We start from the raw sequence: 17,355 nt of genomic DNA, 5'->3' as shown, positions 1-17,355 counted from the left end.
CAATCAACAAGTTCAGAGAGTTAGTTACTTCTATTCCTCACCAGCCTGATCTGTGTTCTGATCCTGACAACTTGGTGAACAACTTTAACAATCGTCTGAGAGCCTCTCTCTGTCACGCCTGAGGTTGCTGTTCTGGTGACTCTGGTTTAGTTTATGGGGACTGGTTTTCTCCGATTTTATTTTTGCCCTTTATTCCAGTATATGCCTTTGTACCCTGCGCAAATCCTCTCATTAAAGAGATTCTTTATTTTTGCTACCTCTGTCGTCCTGAGTATCCATCCGCACTTGGGTTCACCCTACCAATACCCTAACACCCTCGATGATGGATAAGTTAAGGTGACAGTGAAGAAGGATATTCCATGGAAAACGGAAGAGAACAAACAGCTTAAAAGGAACTGCCGTATAGCGGAACGTTGATGGAGAAAGGAAAAGCTACATATTGAGATCCTTAGAGCAGCGTTTCCCAACCGCTGTGCCGCGGCACACTAGTGTGCCATGAGAGATCGTTGGGTGTGCCGTGAGAAATTATCCAATTTCACTTTTTTTTTTATTAACATTTATTAATTATTATCTGCAAATAATATGCCATTGTCGAGTGTCTGTGCTGTAATATAGTGACTGGCAGAGTAATGTAATATTCGTCCGGGTGGCAGCAGGTAGCTAATTGCCTCTTTCCTGTATAGAGACAAGAGAATTAGTGACGCATGCGACAGGTCGTGGTTGACAGTGATGGAGAAGTTTTTAAAATGGAAAAATGCAAACTCCGAACTGGGCCCTGGACAAGATTCTGACCCAGGTGAAGGCCCTAGTATGAGTGGTGGTAAAAAGAACACTGGCCTAGGCTACAGATTCCCAACCGTGATATGCTGACTGTGTAACGCATAAAATGGATTCATGTTGGAAATTGCTCATGGTCCCACATTTAAAAGTAAGAAGTTGTAAGGCAGTAGATTTTGACGAAACAATAAATAACACTAACCCTAACCCTACATTTTAAAAACTGTTCACTGGTGCAGGTGTACGCAACATACGTAACCTATTAGATATAGGAGCAAAACAATATTTGAAGCATTCAAACGATCTAAATGGCCACTTTATTGTCAATATACATTATTTTACACTTTGCAAAAAAATGACCACGTCATTTTAGAATATTGGCAAAGCGAGAACATTTTTTAGCACTGCGTGGGGATTTGCTGGGCATTGTTGTCGTGACAACAGACGCAACAATGCCCCGACGTTTAATGCGCAATAAAAACATAATGATTCTAAAATAGTATTCAGACAAGACTGCTTTGATTTCACACTCAACTTTTCAACCGATTAATTAGCATGCCTTTATTCACAACAAATTAAAGATGGAGAGAGGAACGATTGTTGATCTGCTTAAATCAAAGGACAACACGATTTTTCACCTAAGACAGACCCTCCAAAATATGTCTACGGGAGACTTTATAGGTAACAATATGCAGATGTGTAGGCTCCAGATGGAGAGAAAGAGCAGAGAGATGACTGCACAGTACCAGGCCGCTCTGAGTGAGAAGGACAAGAAGCTCTACTCTCTCCGGCAGCTCCTAGACAACCACCAGCTAAACGAGCAGAGAACCATCAGGGCCCTGGAGGATAGGTGGAAGAAGGAGAGAGAAGGTCTAGAGACGGGGAGGAGGCATGTTGTCGAGTGGGGACTCTCCACCTTCAAACAAAAAGATGACGTCATTCTTTCTCTTGGCCTCAAAGTGGAGTCCCTTGAGAAGGAGGCCGAAGCTACCAAGGAGAGAGAGAGGAAATGGGTAGAGGAGAGGAGCGAAATGGAGAGCAGGGCGAGAGACGTAGAGGTGAGGGAGATATTCAGGGTCAAAGAGAAAGAGAAGCAAATCAACTATCTCCTTCAGGCTATGGAGAGGTCTAAAAGAAAACAGGACAAAATGGCCAAAGCCCACACAGACCTCCAGAACCTCTGTGCCTCACAGGAGAAGAACTGGAGAGCAGAAAGGGAGGAGATGGAGAGGCAGGCCAGAGAGGCAGAGCAGAGGAAGATGGAGGAGAGAAATGAGATGGCCACCCTCCAACAAACGCTGGAGTCTCTACAAACCCAACTGGATGACATGTCCAAGGCCCACGTGGACCTCCAGACTCTCTTAGCTGCTCAGCAGGAGGAACGGAGAATGGACAATAATGAGAAGACCAGAGAGATAGATAGTCTCAGCGAGGCCCTCTACTCTTCCCAACTCTACTCTGTTCAAATGGAAAAGTCCGCTAGCTGTCTCCGGGCCCTCTCTGTGAGAGAGAGGAAGGAGATGAGGGAGATGGAGAGGAGGATGAACAAGGCTGTGGAGAAGTGTCTGACCAAGGAGAAAGAAGTGGAGACCTTGGAAAGAGAGAGGGAGGAGCTGCGACAGCTGCAGAAGCTGAAGGACTGCGAGGATGAAAAGGAGAGACAGGAGATGAGAGATCAGCTCGCCATGAAGGCCATAGAGCTGGAGAAAGCTGAGAAAAAGGTACAGTACTGGCACTTCAATAAATCATTGGACTTATCTACATTACTTTAATGAAAACAGGGTCAAAAACAGTTGATCATCATGTTATAAAGCCCGAAGTTGTTGTCATTATGTGGTTTTGTACTTTAATACCATATCTCGTTTCAGATCCATTCAAGGAAAGGATTCATGAAGTTCTTCAAGCGACAGAACAGGGCCGACATCCCGGATGGAAAGAAAGTGAATGGCAGGAATGAGAGAGAGAAGAAAAAGAAGGAGTCCTGTTAAGGATGATTGCTGTCCTTCTTTTTATTTTTGCAAACCCTCCCCACCACCCCCCCCCCCCCCACACACACACTTTTCCTACCTTCCCATCAACCCCCCCCAGTCCCGTCCTCCAGCCCCCCAGCCCTCCAGCTCCCTAGCCCCCAGCCCCCTAGCTCCCTAGCCTCCAGCCCCCTAGCCCCCAGCCCCCTAGCCCCCAGCCCCCTAGCTCCCTAGCCTCCAGCCCCCTAGCCCCCAGCCCTCAGCCCCCAACTCTCTCTCCCTCCCCCCTCCTCCCTCTCTCCATCCCTAACCCTAACCCTAACCCTAACCCAATTCTCCTTATAGTCTTATTTTGATCCTTATAGCATTTTCTGTCAAATGGACTGAGATAAATAAACCATCTGATTATCTCCTAAACACCATGACTGAAGTACATCATTGACTTGTATTCTTTTTCCATTGTTTATCATCCACCCACTCTCATTCAAGTTCACTTTGTTCTAGCTTAGACTTCCACAGTCTCAATGTCTAGCTCTCATTTAGCCAGTCTGAGTAATGTGCGTGTGTGCATGCATGTGTGTGTGTGTGTGTGTGTGTGTGTGTGTGTGTGCGTGTGCGTGTGTGTTTGTTTGTGTATGTGTGTTTGCATATAGGTAGACGTGTGTGTGTGTGTGTGTGTGTGTGTGTGTGTGTGTGTCTGTCGCTCCCCTTATGTTATGCCAACACACTTAAATATGACTAATACTGTAGGACTACACACAAGCTGCTGTTGTTATAGTTTATAACTTATTTATAACTCATTTTGACATTTTACATTTACACTTTAGCCATTCAACGCTCTTTTCTAGAGCCACGTATGCACAATAGGTGCAGTTGTCTAAAGTCAGTGAAACAATATATCACAATCATTGCAAGTAGGCTAATCATTGTGCACAAGTGCAGGTATTTATTAAGTGCAGGTCCCTCACAAGTAGGAAATGTTGGGAAGTGCAATGGTGGTTATTAGAACAGTGCCTCTACTCCCACTCTAGCAATCTGAATTCATCTACTGTAGGTGTAGTTGCGCAGATGTCTCACACGCGAAGCGTATGAAGAAACGCATGCCCTAATATCGGGACAGATTCGTAATTATTTGAGTTGAGTAGATTCTGCGATTACAACAGATTAATAATGACTTATTTGATTAGGATAGCAGTCTGTTGTATTGTAGCATACAAGTACCGTACGTGTACTGTGCGTAGTCCTACTTTGAAGTCCCCGAACTCCGTGCGTAAAAATATATCCAAATTACCAGTAGCCTAGGCCAGCGTTTCCCAACCGCTGTGCCGCGGCACACTAGTGTGAGAGATCGTTGGGTGTGCCGTGAGAAATTATCCAATTTCACTTTTTTTTAATTAACATTTATTAATTATTATCTGCAAATAATATGCCATTGTCGAGTGTCTGTGCTGTAATATAGTGACTGGCAGAGTAATGTAATATTCGTCCGGGTGGCAGCAGGTAGCTAATTGCCTCTTTCCTGCATAGAGACAAGAGAATTAGTGACGCATGCGACAGGTCGTGGTTGACAGTGATGGAGAAGTTTTTAAAATGGAAAAATGCAAACTCCGAACTGGGCCCTGGACAAGATTCTGACCCAGGTGAAGGCCCTAGTATGAGTGGTGGTAAAAAGAAAGCAAAGACGGTGAGCTCGAGGCAATACAGCGAAAGCTATCTTTCGTTCGGATTTACTTTCACCGGGGATGAGACGACCCCGACTCCATTATGCTTGGTGTGTGGCGAGAAGCTGTCCAACAGCGCCATGGTGCCAAGCAAGCTTAAACGCCATCTCCAAACGAAACACCCGTCGCTTCAAAACAAGCCGATGGACTATTTTGTTCGCCTGCGTGAAATCACAGAGAAACAGGCAACTTTTATGAGAAAAACCACAAAGGTAAATGAGAAAGCCCTCAAAGCTAGTTACCTAGTTGCTGAACTCGTAGCTAAATCAAAAAAGTCCCACTCTGTGGCAGAGACGCGGTTAAGGACATAGCTAAAGTCCAGCTCTCAGATAACACAATTGCCAGGCGTATTGATGACATGTCTACAGACATCGAAAGTCATGTTTTGGGAAAGATACGCATCAGTAGGAAATTTGCGTTGCAACTTGATGAGTCTACGGATATTAGTGGACATTCTCAGCTCTTGGCCAATGTGCGTTTTGTGGATGGAGATGCCATTAGAGACTAATATTGTAATTATATATACTGTATCAGGCTACAGAGTGTCATTTTGTAACATTTTTGGTTGGTGGTGTGCCGCAAGATTCTTCCAATGTGAAAAATGTGCCGTGGCTCAAAAAAGGTTGAAAAACACTGCCTTAGAGAACAACTTGCCATCTACAACAGAGCAATGAAGATGGCTTGACAAGCACACTTCTCTTTCAAACACTTCTTCTTTGAGAGTTACAGTAAAGTTGAGAGTTGCAGTAAGCAGAAACATGGAGTACACCATAGCCATTCTACCACAATTGTCAAGAGTCGAATGACTGAAATAATGTCAAAATTCAAGTTTGATGGTAAAAGTAGGCTACCTGTTTTGCTTTAGAAGCTTGATCCATATCGCATCTTTGCATAAATGAGCATCACGTCTGTCAATACGATAATATATAAATATAAACGTCACGCTAGTGAAACCATTTGTTACTATGAGGTAATCACAATTGACGTTTTTCTAATTTGGCCAATCGATCATTTTTCTAGCTCCGACTTGCTGATGGAGCTAGAAATGACAACCTTTGAATTTCTAATAAAATGTCATACGCTGCACAAGTCACACAAGTGTTTACAAAATAACCCGATTTTATTATAAAGACGGCTCTGGATGCTGAAAAAGCAATTTATCCATTTACACAGCAGATGGCGCTGTGTACTCACACACGTTTTTAGAGAGTTTGAATTCTAGAAGTAGAACAGGTCTGATATAATTGGAGGATTTATTCGGAATCAATCAACAAAGCAAGATGGTTTGGACAAGATAGTCCGATAGATGGATAGATAAATAGATGGATAGATACAGTGTAAGTGTGCTTAATGTTTAACAAGTCTACATAGTATCAGCAATCTGTATAGAAGTTCTTAGTAGTCAGTCAGTACACATTTTAAACTTGGATTGACTTATCAAGCTTAAAAGATGAAAGAGGAGATGCATTTTAAAACATCATAGGAACCATGTTAATTCATACAACTTAAAAAGGCTTCAAGTTTAAAAGGTCTAAATCGTATCAAAACTGAAGGTTATTTAACTGGAGTCAGTACATTTTTAAATGTCCCCATTCAGAGCGAATGGCCATAGAAATGAATAGAATTTCAGGCAAATTCGAGTACAGCTTGCCAAAATAAGACTTTGCTGGCCCACAAAGTTTCTTCAGGAACATCCTTTTCTAGTTTTCTAGTTAACAAACAAACCAAACTAATTCTCTCAAATAACTCTACTTGTATCGGTACTGGGAATGTCTGATACCAATAATTTAGACTACTATTGATAGACCCGTCAGCTATGATGAAAACATATTAATGAAGCATGTATGTTATAAAATGTAAAATGTGTGTAATACAAAAGTAATTGTTTAAACTAGGTGCATATTGTGATGTTTATGTCTCTGGTGGTTTAGGCCTATTGTTGCTGCAACCTTGGCTACAAGTATTTTCTCATTTATGTATTTAATATTTAATATATTTAATATTTATGTGTTGTGACTATACCTTATCAATAATCCAGACTGTTAGTATTTTAATTACTCAATTAATTATTCTGTCTATTATTCAAATGTATCTGTAGTTACCTGGAGGCACCACTCCAGAATTTTGATTAATTTAGTCTTAAGTTCACCTATCTGAAGAGGAGAACTTTGTTTTCATGAACATGTTTTCATGAAAGCAACCGTTACACAATGAAGCCAGCACAATGAGTTACCCACACAAAAATATTTATTACTATTTGAGAATAGTTAATAACTTTAAAAAATTAATGAAATGAGGTAATGAATCAAAGAGATGACTGAGAAGAGCGATTAGGTTCTGGATACCTTGAATATTATGTTCTATTACTCAACTTCAGTAATGATTGTCAATCGTGTCATACCCTTGTTCATGACATTTTTGTAAATATTGTAAATAATAGTGATTTCGATATTCCCATACACTTTAGATCGTCTGTATGTATTCAAAATATGCATATTTTTCATGTATTCATCTGTAAAACATTGCTGATGTTTGCAGATGACACATTATTCGTTGCATCTGTAATCGTCTTATATCATTCAAATCAAACATTTGATTCATTTTGGTGTTAAATTGACAACTTGCGATAACATCAATTAATGTTCTGAATTAAATAAATAATATTCTTTAAAATGCATGAAAACACTTGGAATCCATAGGTGACATGTAAGTTCAGCAATAATCAATTACGTTTTACCTTAAACACCTCTTAAAACAATGAATAGAGGGGAACACTATCTGACACTCCAGTTTTTGAGTTGCACTGACGACATGACTTGTGCCATGTTCTAAAATCTTTCACTGCGCCACCAACTCCCGCCAGTAGGTGGTGATGTATGCATTTTCGGTGTGTCGGCTGTTTGCGTCGTTGACTGAGCGTTGCTCTATCAACAACTACACTACAATTCCAAACAAGCTTTTACGTTCTCTGTGCAGTCATATTTACAGATTTTAGCAAAAAAACATACCATAGTAGTTCATAATTATCAGTCTGCCTGCCATCTATCAAGGCATTCGAGTCAAACTGACAGCTTCGAGAAGGGGAACGATCGAAGTAAGCATCTATAACAGCTCATGGATTTTTGTTAGGGATTCGCTTTAGTTTGGTGAGTATACAACAGTTATCTGGCCATTTACTACTGAGAATTGGTTCTCAATTGACCTAACTGGTTATATAATGGCATTTAAATAAATAAAATAGAGTACCCCCGTTGATGTCTGCAAGCGAACAAACTTGAGTTTCGAATCGCCTCTTTAAAGAATAGTTTTGGCTAAATGTACTCGAACACATTGTGCTGAGAATCACCCATTGTCGTGAAATGTAACCTTTCCCTGATCCAGATCAATTCCTGATGGTGTCGAGGTAAGTTCCCTGTGTTCGAGCCAAGGCAGAGTCGTTGTTGCTGTGGTGTCCTCGTCACCGCTCCCCACCATGAGTGCGCTAGGCTACTTCACCCCAGCTAAAGAAGAGGAGCTCCGCTGGATGCCTCGAGAATCTTCGAGACCAGCGCCCAACAGTGCCCTCAGCGGAGAAGAGGCCAAACGCTTCTACCAGAGCCTTGTAGAAGAGAGGAATGAAGAGAAGAAGGAGAAGAGAGAGGGGGATGAGCGGAGGGGCGATAGAGAGAGACGAGGTGAGCGGAGGAGGAGGAGAGAGAACCACAGAGGGAGAGGAAGGGGAAGAGGGGAAGGAGGACGAGAGCGCGTCCAGGCGAACAGGCCAGTGGCTAACACACCCACGGAGCTAGATGGATTCAAGTTGCTGCGCTGTGCCCAGGAGGGAGACCTTCCCGGGGTGAGAGCGCTGCTGGACAGGGGGGTGGATATCAACTTCCAAGATAACTTCTTCTGGACAGCGTTAATGTGTGCCAGCTGGGAGGGCCAGCGGGTTGCAGTGAGGCTGCTGCTCCAGAGGGGGGCAGCATGGGTTGGGGTGGTGGACACACAGGGCAGGGATGCCAGGGAGCTGGCACAAAGAGCTGGGCACCGGGGAGTGGTAGAGGAGCTGGAGGGCCATGGGAGACCGACACAGGACCGCGACCGCAGGTAAGTGATGGACCATAGACAGCAATGTACTCGTTTGCCAGACTAGTGACCATGTATTGGATTGCGACTTGTGAATTCTTTGTTTGCAAACTGATGAAGGTACCCTGTGCCCTGTCTGAGAGATTGAAATGTTTTCTCTCCTTTTTTCCCCTTTGTCTCTCCCAAAACCCCCTCCCCTCCCTTCCTCCTCTTTCCCCAATCCCTATTCCCAACGTCCGCCCCTTCCGCTTCATACCTCCAATACCTTCCTGTCCCCTCTGCCGTTCACACCCCTCTCCCCCGCAACCTTCTATACTAACCCTGTGCCTTTCCCCTCTGTACTTCCCCCCTCAACCCCAACCCTCCATCTCTTCCAGTTCTGCCCCGGCCCAGTCCCAGTGGTGCGCCGTGTGTGGCTCCCACTACAGCGACAGCCAGGAGTCCCACCTCTCCTCCACCCTGCACCAGTTCAGCTTGCGCCGCCCCGCCCCGCCCACCCACTACTGCCTGCCCCCCTCCAGCGCAGGCTACCAGATGATGCTGCGCAGCGGCTGGAACCCTGAGGGGGGGCTGGGACCCGAGGGCGGGGGCCCCAAGCAGCCCGTACGCACCGTCCTAAAGAGGGACCAGCGAGGACTGGGCTACGGCCCACCGAAACGCGCCCGTGTCACCCACTTTCAGCCAAAGGACCTGCAGGCAGTGAAGCAGTCGCCTAAGGAGAGGGAGGGAGCGAGGGTGATGCGCGAAGGAGGGATGAGGAAGGAGGAGAGCAGGAGGAAGGAGGCGAGGGACAGGACCTGGGAGATGGACTTTCGCAACTCATTTTACCATTGAAAGACTTCAACCAATCAACCCCAGGCACTTGTGTAGATCTGAACAGACTGCATAGGTGTAAGCAATATGGTGGAAATGCCACCTAGCCTATTATAAGGCAAGATGGAGCTATTCCCACTCCTCTGAGATCTACATGAATTGTCTCTAGGGGATAGGGATACATCTGGAGTTGTGTAAGAGACAGTTTTATACATTTGTAACTATTTTCTTTGAAGCATTCTTGAACCAGGGGATTCATTTGAGGACACAAACAGAGCCCATTCTACCTCCAGGCTGGTTAATCCACTCTCTGCCACTGTTTTGTATTCACAGAGATTTGTACAAATGTCCTCTATTAAATGGACTGACTATCTATCTACTGTGACTTGTGTGTTTAACTTAATGGTGTTATTAATCCGAGGGAAGGAGAAATATGAGAGAGAGAGAGATTGTGTGTGTTTGTTATGTAAGATGTATTTATAGAGCCATTAAGCTCACTGTTTAAACATACTTCCATTACCCTCACTCACCCTCCCTGTTTGAATTGCATTGCCATCTCAAATGGCAGTGAGTCAGGTTCTATCAGACCTGCTAACACTCGGGGGGAGGGAGGCAACAGGCTGTTTTCAGACATTTCTAAAGGAGAGGTTAGAGTTCAGGGGTCAGGTCTGGTCAGAGCCCAATGCATCATTAGTAGAAGTTTGACATTGATATTATCTACTTCACTGTACTTACAGGGCTGGCCGGCCTTTCTGAAATAAATTTACTGGATACTATTACTCAACATCCTGAGGTCACCTCTCACCCACTGTTCACTGTCCAGCAAAACATCTGACTTCATGTGCCATGGCAACTGGGGGAGGGGTGGCTGTGTGTGATCTCTCTGGACTATGGAACAAATATGTTCCAGGAGAGCTGAGCTGATATGATAAAGGTAATCAAGCTAGCCAGCTAACTAATAAATCCTCTGATATCTTTTTTTAATTAAAGCATAAATAAGGTGAGGGGACGCTTTGTCTGTCTGTTTGGAAATGTGTTTGTCATCTAAACTGTATCTGTTACCTGTCCCAGTTATCTTTTCAGAAGAGTGCAGTAATACAGTCACAAAAACACCACAAGGCCATATGATTTTACGGGTCTTATTTTATTATGCTCTCTAATTATTTGTTCTTTATCAGTTGTATAACACTCAGTACTATATACAGTGCCTTCGGAAAGTATTCAGACCCCTTTTTCCACATTTTGCTGTGTTAAAATGGATTAAATTAAAATAATTTGCACACTCCACACACAATATCCCAGAATATTTATATATATGCAATTTTTTTTTAAATTGCAGTGAATTTATTCAAATGTAAATACAGAAATACCTCATGTACAGTATTCAGACCCTTTGCTATGACACTCTTAAAATGAGCTAAAATGCAAAAATGTCATCAACAAATCACTCAGTAAGTTGAATTGAGTCCATCTTAATGCAAGGATAATAGTTCCATGTCATTTTGGAATTAAAATCTTTGATTTTATAGGGTCTCTGATTTGCATAGGAATCAATTACACACTGTAGATTAGGATGTCACTGCCAACTCAACAAATTTCATAATTTTCTATTGATCGTGACAAACTCCCCAGTCCCTGCCGAACATACCCATAACTTGATGCCGCTACCACTATTCTTCACACGAGAGATGGTGCAGAAACTGCATTGCTGGATTTGCACTAAACTTAATGCTTTATAGTAAAACCAAATAAAAACATTTCCAGCCACTTTCTTTGCTGTATCACTTGAATTCATTGTTGCAAACACATTTATGGATATGAGACCTTGTTATTTTCCATTAAGGGATTCTTTTTGGCCACTTGGTTATAGACCAATTTTGTAGAGTGACTGAGATGATGTCCCATCAACTGTGCTTTTTCCTCTCCACCATTCAACTTTGTAGATTTTTGAAAGTCTCCCCAGGCCTCAGGGTCGCATTCCTGAGCAGTTTTGTTCCTCTCCATTTGCTCAGTTTGTAATGACAACCTTATCCACACAGTGTGTAATTGATTCATATGCAAATCAGAGGCCCTATAAAAACCAATATATTAATTCCAAAATGACATGAACTGTTATCCTTGCATTAAGATGTGCTCAATTCAACTTATTGAGTGATTTGTTGATGACATTTTTGCATTTTAGCTAATTTTAAGAGTGTCATAGCAAAGGGTCTGAATACTTATGTACATGAGGTATTTCTGTATTTACATTTTAATACGTTTTCTGAAATTTATAAAAACCTGTTTTCGCTTTGTCATTCTGAGGTATTGTGTGTGGCAAATTCTTTTGATTTAATCCATTTTAATTTGAGTCTATAACAAAATATGGAAAAAGTGAAGGGGTCTGAATACTTTCCGAAGGCACTGTATATCAGAAATGGTAGGGAAGTTTGTTAGTGTGTCAAGTCATAGAAGTAGCTACATAAAACAATATTTCAATGGGGAAACAAATTATGATATACAGTAGCCTACATCAGCACATTACAATTATTATGATATGAAATGTACAATTACTCAATAAATCATATGAAAGTCACATGCAAACTGCATGCAGAGCAGTAAGACACTACTAGACAGACAGATACAATGTGACATGAGAGCAGCATATCAGTAGCAGTAGAACCCAGAGACCTGCAGCAGGTCCTCATCACTGGCTCTCTGCTTTGAGCTGGTTGTTGCTGGACTGCTGGCAGGCAGGCTTCGAACGGGACAGCAGCTGGAGTTTGATTGGTCGTTTGGGGCTCAATATTCCTTCTGGGTCAAACTCGAATGGGATCTGCGGAAAGAGACATGTTTCAATAAAGTTTGATTTCAATTACAAAAGAAAAAAAAACATTTTAAAGGTTAAATCTGTAATATGTATTCAACACAGTTCACAAGTGTAGGGGTAGACCATTTGACAATATATGGGGGTGTCTTATACCTTTATTTACAGCAACAGGTCAAACTAGACTTGGTAAATCAGTATTGGCTTTTGACTCTCTATGGGTGTAAATTCTTTCCTCACTGTGTATTTTTGTTTTAATGTTTTGGACCGTGCGCTAGTAGAATACCACCCGGGCTAGTAGAAGTCGAGCCCAAAAACCTGATGTTCCAAACCCTGAATATGGTGCTGTATCCACAAGGTTTAACCCGGAAAAACCTGTTTATAGTGGGTCCAGCTGAGGGTCTCACCTCTGTCCTCTCACAGGTGGCGAAGCTGAACTTCTGTAGGACCTCCACCAAAGCCAACTTGACCATCACCAGAGCTAATCGCATCCCGATACAGTTCCGTGGGCCCATCCCAAACGGCATGTAGGTGTACGGGTCGATGCTCTCCTTGTTCTGCTTACTGAACCTGCACACAGAGAGGAGTGGAGGAAAAAAAATCAACTTTAAAAAAATCCTGTGTTTTGATCATGATACCCTGTCGTGAAGAAGACCCTGTGTGTTGTTTAGCAGGAAGTGTGTTTTATGGTTGTTGTGGAACACTGCTCTTATGGTTGCAGGTGCGATTGATATTGTTGTTATGGTGCGGTTCATGTGGTTGTGATGCGGTATACCTCTCTGGTTTGAACTGCTCTGGGTCAGGCCACAGGTCGGGGTCACGGTGCAGGGCATAAATGGGAATCATGACGATTGATCCCTTGGGGATCGTGATACCTTTGATCTCTACGGTTTTCTTTGCGACCCTTTCAAGTCGCGGGGCGACGGGGTACAACCTGAGAGACTCGTTGATCACGCTGTCCAGATAGTCCATCTGCATCAGAGCCTCGTACTGGACAGGAGCCTTCACGGGGATGTTACACTCACATTAGCACCCTGTGAAATAGTGTATCATCTATGTACTTCCTGTTTACAAATTAATAGTACTGGCCAGGAGTCTGCAATTGGTTTGCAACCACATCAGCACCAGAAGTACTGTCCACAAAACACTGACCGAGGTTACACACAAATCTGCATTCCATGTGTCACCATTGTCACACTTCCTGTATCAGATGAATATGAATAGGAGTCTGCAGAGGGGTTACCTTGTTGGGGAACACTGTGTCTATCTCCTCCTGCAACTTGGTCATGATGTCAGGGTTGGTTGCCAGATTGTAGGCCAGGAGGGACAGAGTGCTACTGGTGGTCTCATAGCCAGCAAAGATGAACATCATTGCCTGAGACAAGATCTCATGATCACTCAACCCTAGAGAGAAAACAGGAGATGGCTAGTGGGGAGAAAGATAAGAGAGGAAAGGAAAGGGATGAGTTGACGTTTTACAATAGGCCAGACTACGTTTCCCTAGCCTTGCAGTCCAGCCGTGTGTCCTCCTACACACTGAATATGTTCCCGGCATACCGCCTGGGACTTCATTGTCTTGCGTCTTCTATAGGCAGATGGGGAGGGAAATACACACCAGGAAATCCGCCTATCGTTATCCGTCTTCCGAACCTGGTTTCTTCCCATTCTCAAAGTTCTCAAAAGCTGTCCAGATGTACCGCATTAGCTAGTACGGATGGCTAGACATGCATTTAAAGCAGGTATGTGTGTGTGGTTGAGGCAGGTGTGTCAGCTGGGAGAGGGGTGTGTGTGTGTGTTTCAGGCAGGCACCTTTACTCTGCTCCTTTCCTTTTGAGCCGCTGCCTTTCTGGGAGTCCATCATCAGCTGCAGGAAATCCACCCGACTCTGGAAGCAGCCAGATGTCAGATCAAATCACATGAGAACAAGTCTTATTATATGACAAAGAGACACTTGTGAAACATGTAAGGAGGTTTCCTGGACACAGATTAAGCCTCAACCTGGACTAAATCACACTTTCAGTGGAATTCAGTGGTGGTCCTCTGTGGCTCAGTTGCTAGAGCATGGCGCTAACAATGCTTAGGTTGTGGGTTCGATTCCCACTGCGATCATATATACTGAAAAATGTATGCACTCACTGCAATGTAAGTCTCTTTGAATAAAAGCGTCAGCTAAATGACATATATTATTATTATATTAAAAATCTCCATTGAAGACCTAGGTTAGGCTTAGTCTGTGTCCAGGAAGCTGGCCCGTATGGTATATGGATGTTTGATGTTTTCATTTCAGTACATTTAGTCACAACACCTTCTGTGTGCCAGCCTGGCGGCCAGACTTGATCTTCTCGAGCGCAGCGTGGAAGAAGTCTGTAATTTCCTTGGGGAACATCCTGAAGCCCAATATTTTCAACAGTGGGCTCAGGGCAGGGAAAGTGCCTGAGTGAGGGGAGATAACATCTCATTCTATTCTTGAGCACTCCTTTGTTTTCACCAGGATTCCTCTCTAATGTCTTTAGATTTTTTTTTTTTTTTTACCATGATACCGTTCATGGATAAAACTGTTATGGAAGCGTTCAAGCAGGGTTCAACAACATTTACATGCATTTAATATAAAAACAAAGATGGTTAACAAGATATTTACCAAGGAATAGGAAGAGAAAGATATTTATCTTGAAAAGGTCCTTGGCGTAGAGGACAAACGGGTCGTTGGGGTTGTGGAGGGAGTCGATGTCGATGCTGAAGGAAGTACTGACGATCACATCCATACTGTACGATCCAAAGAACCTGGAACACAACCACACAACCTTGACCACAACCATATTCACAACATGGCCAGGAAAAAAGTGCTTTGAGCACCTTTGTAAGGAGGAAAGGCACTATATAAATCCAAGCATCAATTCATTTGAATTTAGAAGTTGTATGGAGACATCCTCATACAGAAACCTCAGCCCTGAATACAACTTGTGATCACTGTCTGAGACTAACTCTGGGCTTTATAGGCATCTACCTAACACACCTTGAATCAAATCAAATCAAAGTTTATTGGTCATATGCACATGACACGGGTTGTTAACTATACAAGGAAATGTTTGCTTTGCAAGTCTCACAGAAGTGAAAACACAAATAACAACAATAAACAATAAGGTAAGGTGCTAAGTCAATAACAATATTTAAAGTATAAGTAGCTTAAATACATGCAAAACAATATACAGTATGTACTATGTGGCACCATGTGACAGGTACATGTATTAGTGGAACCTGCCTGGTATCAGAGATAACTACTCACTTCTTGGGCTCGATAACCTCTTCATTGTCTGCCTTGGTCCGCAGGCTGTCTGCTAACTTACTGGAATGATCCTTCATGATCTCAAACATCTGTTACGGAAAGGATTTATAACATATATGTTGGATATCATGATTCATATCATGTTTTGTTGAAATTATGGATACTTGCATGTGTTTGACTTCACATATGAAACATTATGTGGTTACTCACTCTATCAACAAACAGTCTATCTGTAAACTTATTTCAATGTTTCTTTTTCGATTGGTCATACTGTTTGTGCAAGTGAGATGTCAAAAGGAATGAACAGAGCGAATAAAAGAGGTGGACAGGAATGAACAGAATGAATAAAAGAGGTATAGAGGTGTTTGTACCTCTTTGATACGTCCACTGGTGAATGAGGGAGAGAGCACCGTGCGGATGCGTCTCCAGTCCTCATCCTCGGCGAAGTTGATGGCGTCGTACAGCTCGCCGCTCAGGCTGAAGTTCTAAAGAAAGGAACATCTCACGATGTCAACTCTAACATTGGCCTTGCCCATCATCATCATCATCGGTGCCTAAGGTGCCTACCACTGCCGCTGTGCCCTTGAGCAAGGCACTTAACCCCTAACTGCTTCAGGGGTGCCTACTATGGCTGACCCTGTGCCCAGAGCTCTGTTCTCCCTGTGCACAGGGACAGTTGATTGAAGATTGATTGGCAAATAAAACATTGTGTTGTAAAATCATCATCAACGTGACACAGATCTTGGTTTTCTGATTTTCTAATGACTGCATAGGGCCCAAAGCTTTTCCTGACTCTGTCATGGATTAAGGGGAAACTCTGGGCCCAATAATGGATAACTAGTAGGGGTAATTTAAATAAAGAGTAGGGTTCTTCTTACTCTGTGGTTGGTGAAGTGAGAGTAGCACTCCTTGACCAGGATGGTTTTGATCATACCAGGGTCCATGATAGCTAACATGGGCTGCCTCAACTCATACAGTCTGAGGAAGACCAGAACTCAATGTTAGAACGAACACACACACACACACACACACACACACACACACACACACACACACACACACACACACACACACACACACACACACACACACACATCTCATACTAGCATCCTTTTTTGCAAACTAACCCCCACATCTTGCCAAACTCCCTGGAACACTTCCAGTCAGCCACATAGTACACCTGCGAACAAAGATGTGTCTTTAGATAAAACAAATGGACAGCAGGGAAGCTATAAAATGCACAACTTTACGAGTTTACATTGTACACAGAAAAGGTCATATTTGCCTGTTACTCACAGTGTCATGCTTCAAGATAGTCCCCCAAAAAAGACTGGGCTTGGGACCAGGGATGCCCAGTTTCTCAAATACTCCATATGGCATGTATCCATACCTGCTCCCAGAGGAAAAAAAGAATATCATGTGAAATGAAGCAGCAGGATAAGATACACACTCCTGGAAAGGTATGCTCCTGTCCATAAACATTCCCCAGCTCCTTGACCGTGGACACTTATGCTGATCCGAAAGGAGTGGATAGATGGAAGGAGGATGGTAGTGTCTCCACTTTTATCCTCTGGTGGAGGTTTTGCCATATTTTTTATACGTTATAATCTATCCACTCCTCAAAATTCAAAGAACGGTCACCACAGCCTATTGATACGATACACGGACTGATACGATACACTGACGCACGCACACATATAAAATAGTCCAATGATATTGCTGTTTAAAACCTCTTACACCACTAGCAAGGAGATGAGTATCGCCAGAAGAGTCCATGTCTCCGCAGAAAAAAAAGGAAGGTAACCCATTTTCAATCCGCTCCGATCGGTCACCACCTCTCCAGAAATCGCCCTTTCCGGTTTTTCGCCTTTTTCGTGGCTTCGAAATAAAAGCGCGTGTTAAGAGATGAATGGAACGTGATGG

General features: G+C 43.1%; 2 protein-coding genes across 2 annotated transcripts; one reads left to right on the top strand and one right to left on the bottom strand.

The window, feature by feature from the left end:
- Positions 1 to 7,407: 7,407 nt before the first annotated feature.
- gpank1 (G patch domain and ankyrin repeats 1) lies at positions 7,408 to 9,722 on the top strand. Its single transcript, XM_083694180.1, has 3 exons — positions 7,408 to 7,611; positions 7,847 to 8,551; positions 8,908 to 9,722. The coding sequence occupies exons 2-3, from the start codon at positions 7,938 to 7,940 to the stop codon at positions 9,362 to 9,364; spliced, it is 1,071 nt and encodes a 356-aa protein (XP_083550306.1). The 5' UTR covers positions 7,408 to 7,611; positions 7,847 to 7,937; the 3' UTR covers positions 9,365 to 9,722.
- Positions 9,723 to 11,901: 2,179 nt separating this feature from the next.
- Positions 11,902 to 17,274, bottom strand: LOC310821904 (cytochrome P450 3A27-like). The gene is made up of 13 exons (XM_083694179.1): positions 17,170 to 17,274; positions 16,729 to 16,822; positions 16,560 to 16,612; positions 16,311 to 16,410; positions 15,804 to 15,917; positions 15,433 to 15,521; positions 14,788 to 14,930; positions 14,455 to 14,582; positions 13,959 to 14,034; positions 13,393 to 13,553; positions 12,925 to 13,151; positions 12,557 to 12,719; positions 11,902 to 12,158 (listed from the first exon to the last, which is right to left on the bottom strand). The coding sequence occupies exons 1-13, from the start codon at positions 17,238 to 17,240 to the stop codon at positions 12,030 to 12,032; spliced, it is 1,548 nt and encodes a 515-aa protein (XP_083550305.1). The 5' UTR covers positions 17,241 to 17,274; the 3' UTR covers positions 11,902 to 12,029.
- Positions 17,275 to 17,355: the final 81 nt, after the last annotated feature.

Source organism: Argentina silus (genome assembly GCF_951799395.1).
Source record: "Argentina silus genome assembly, chromosome: 22".
Classification (NCBI taxonomy): Eukaryota; Metazoa; Chordata; class Actinopteri; order Argentiniformes; family Argentinidae; genus Argentina; species Argentina silus.
Note: the sequence above shows the minus strand (reverse complement) of the source record. Positions and strands in the feature narration are given on the sequence as shown.

Coding starts and splice junctions, on each gene's coding strand:
- LOC310821904 (XM_083694179.1), bottom strand. CDS start 17,240: ATGGGTTACCTTCCTTTTTTTTCTGCGGAGACATGGACTCTTCTGGCG. Junction 16,823..17,169: donor CTCATCTCCTTGCTAGTGGT/GTAAGAGGTTTT, acceptor CTCTGGGAGCAG/GTATGGATACATGCCATATG. Junction 14,035..14,454: donor GCCAGGCTGGCACACAGAAG/GTGTTGTGACTA, acceptor GGCTGCTTCCAG/AGTCGGGTGGATTTCCTGCA.
- gpank1 (XM_083694180.1), top strand. CDS start 7,938: ATGAGTGCGCTAGGCTACTTCACCCCAGCTAAAGAAGAGGAGCTCCGC. Junction 8,552..8,907: donor ACACAGGACCGCGACCGCAG/GTAAGTGATGGA, acceptor CATCTCTTCCAG/TTCTGCCCCGGCCCAGTCCC.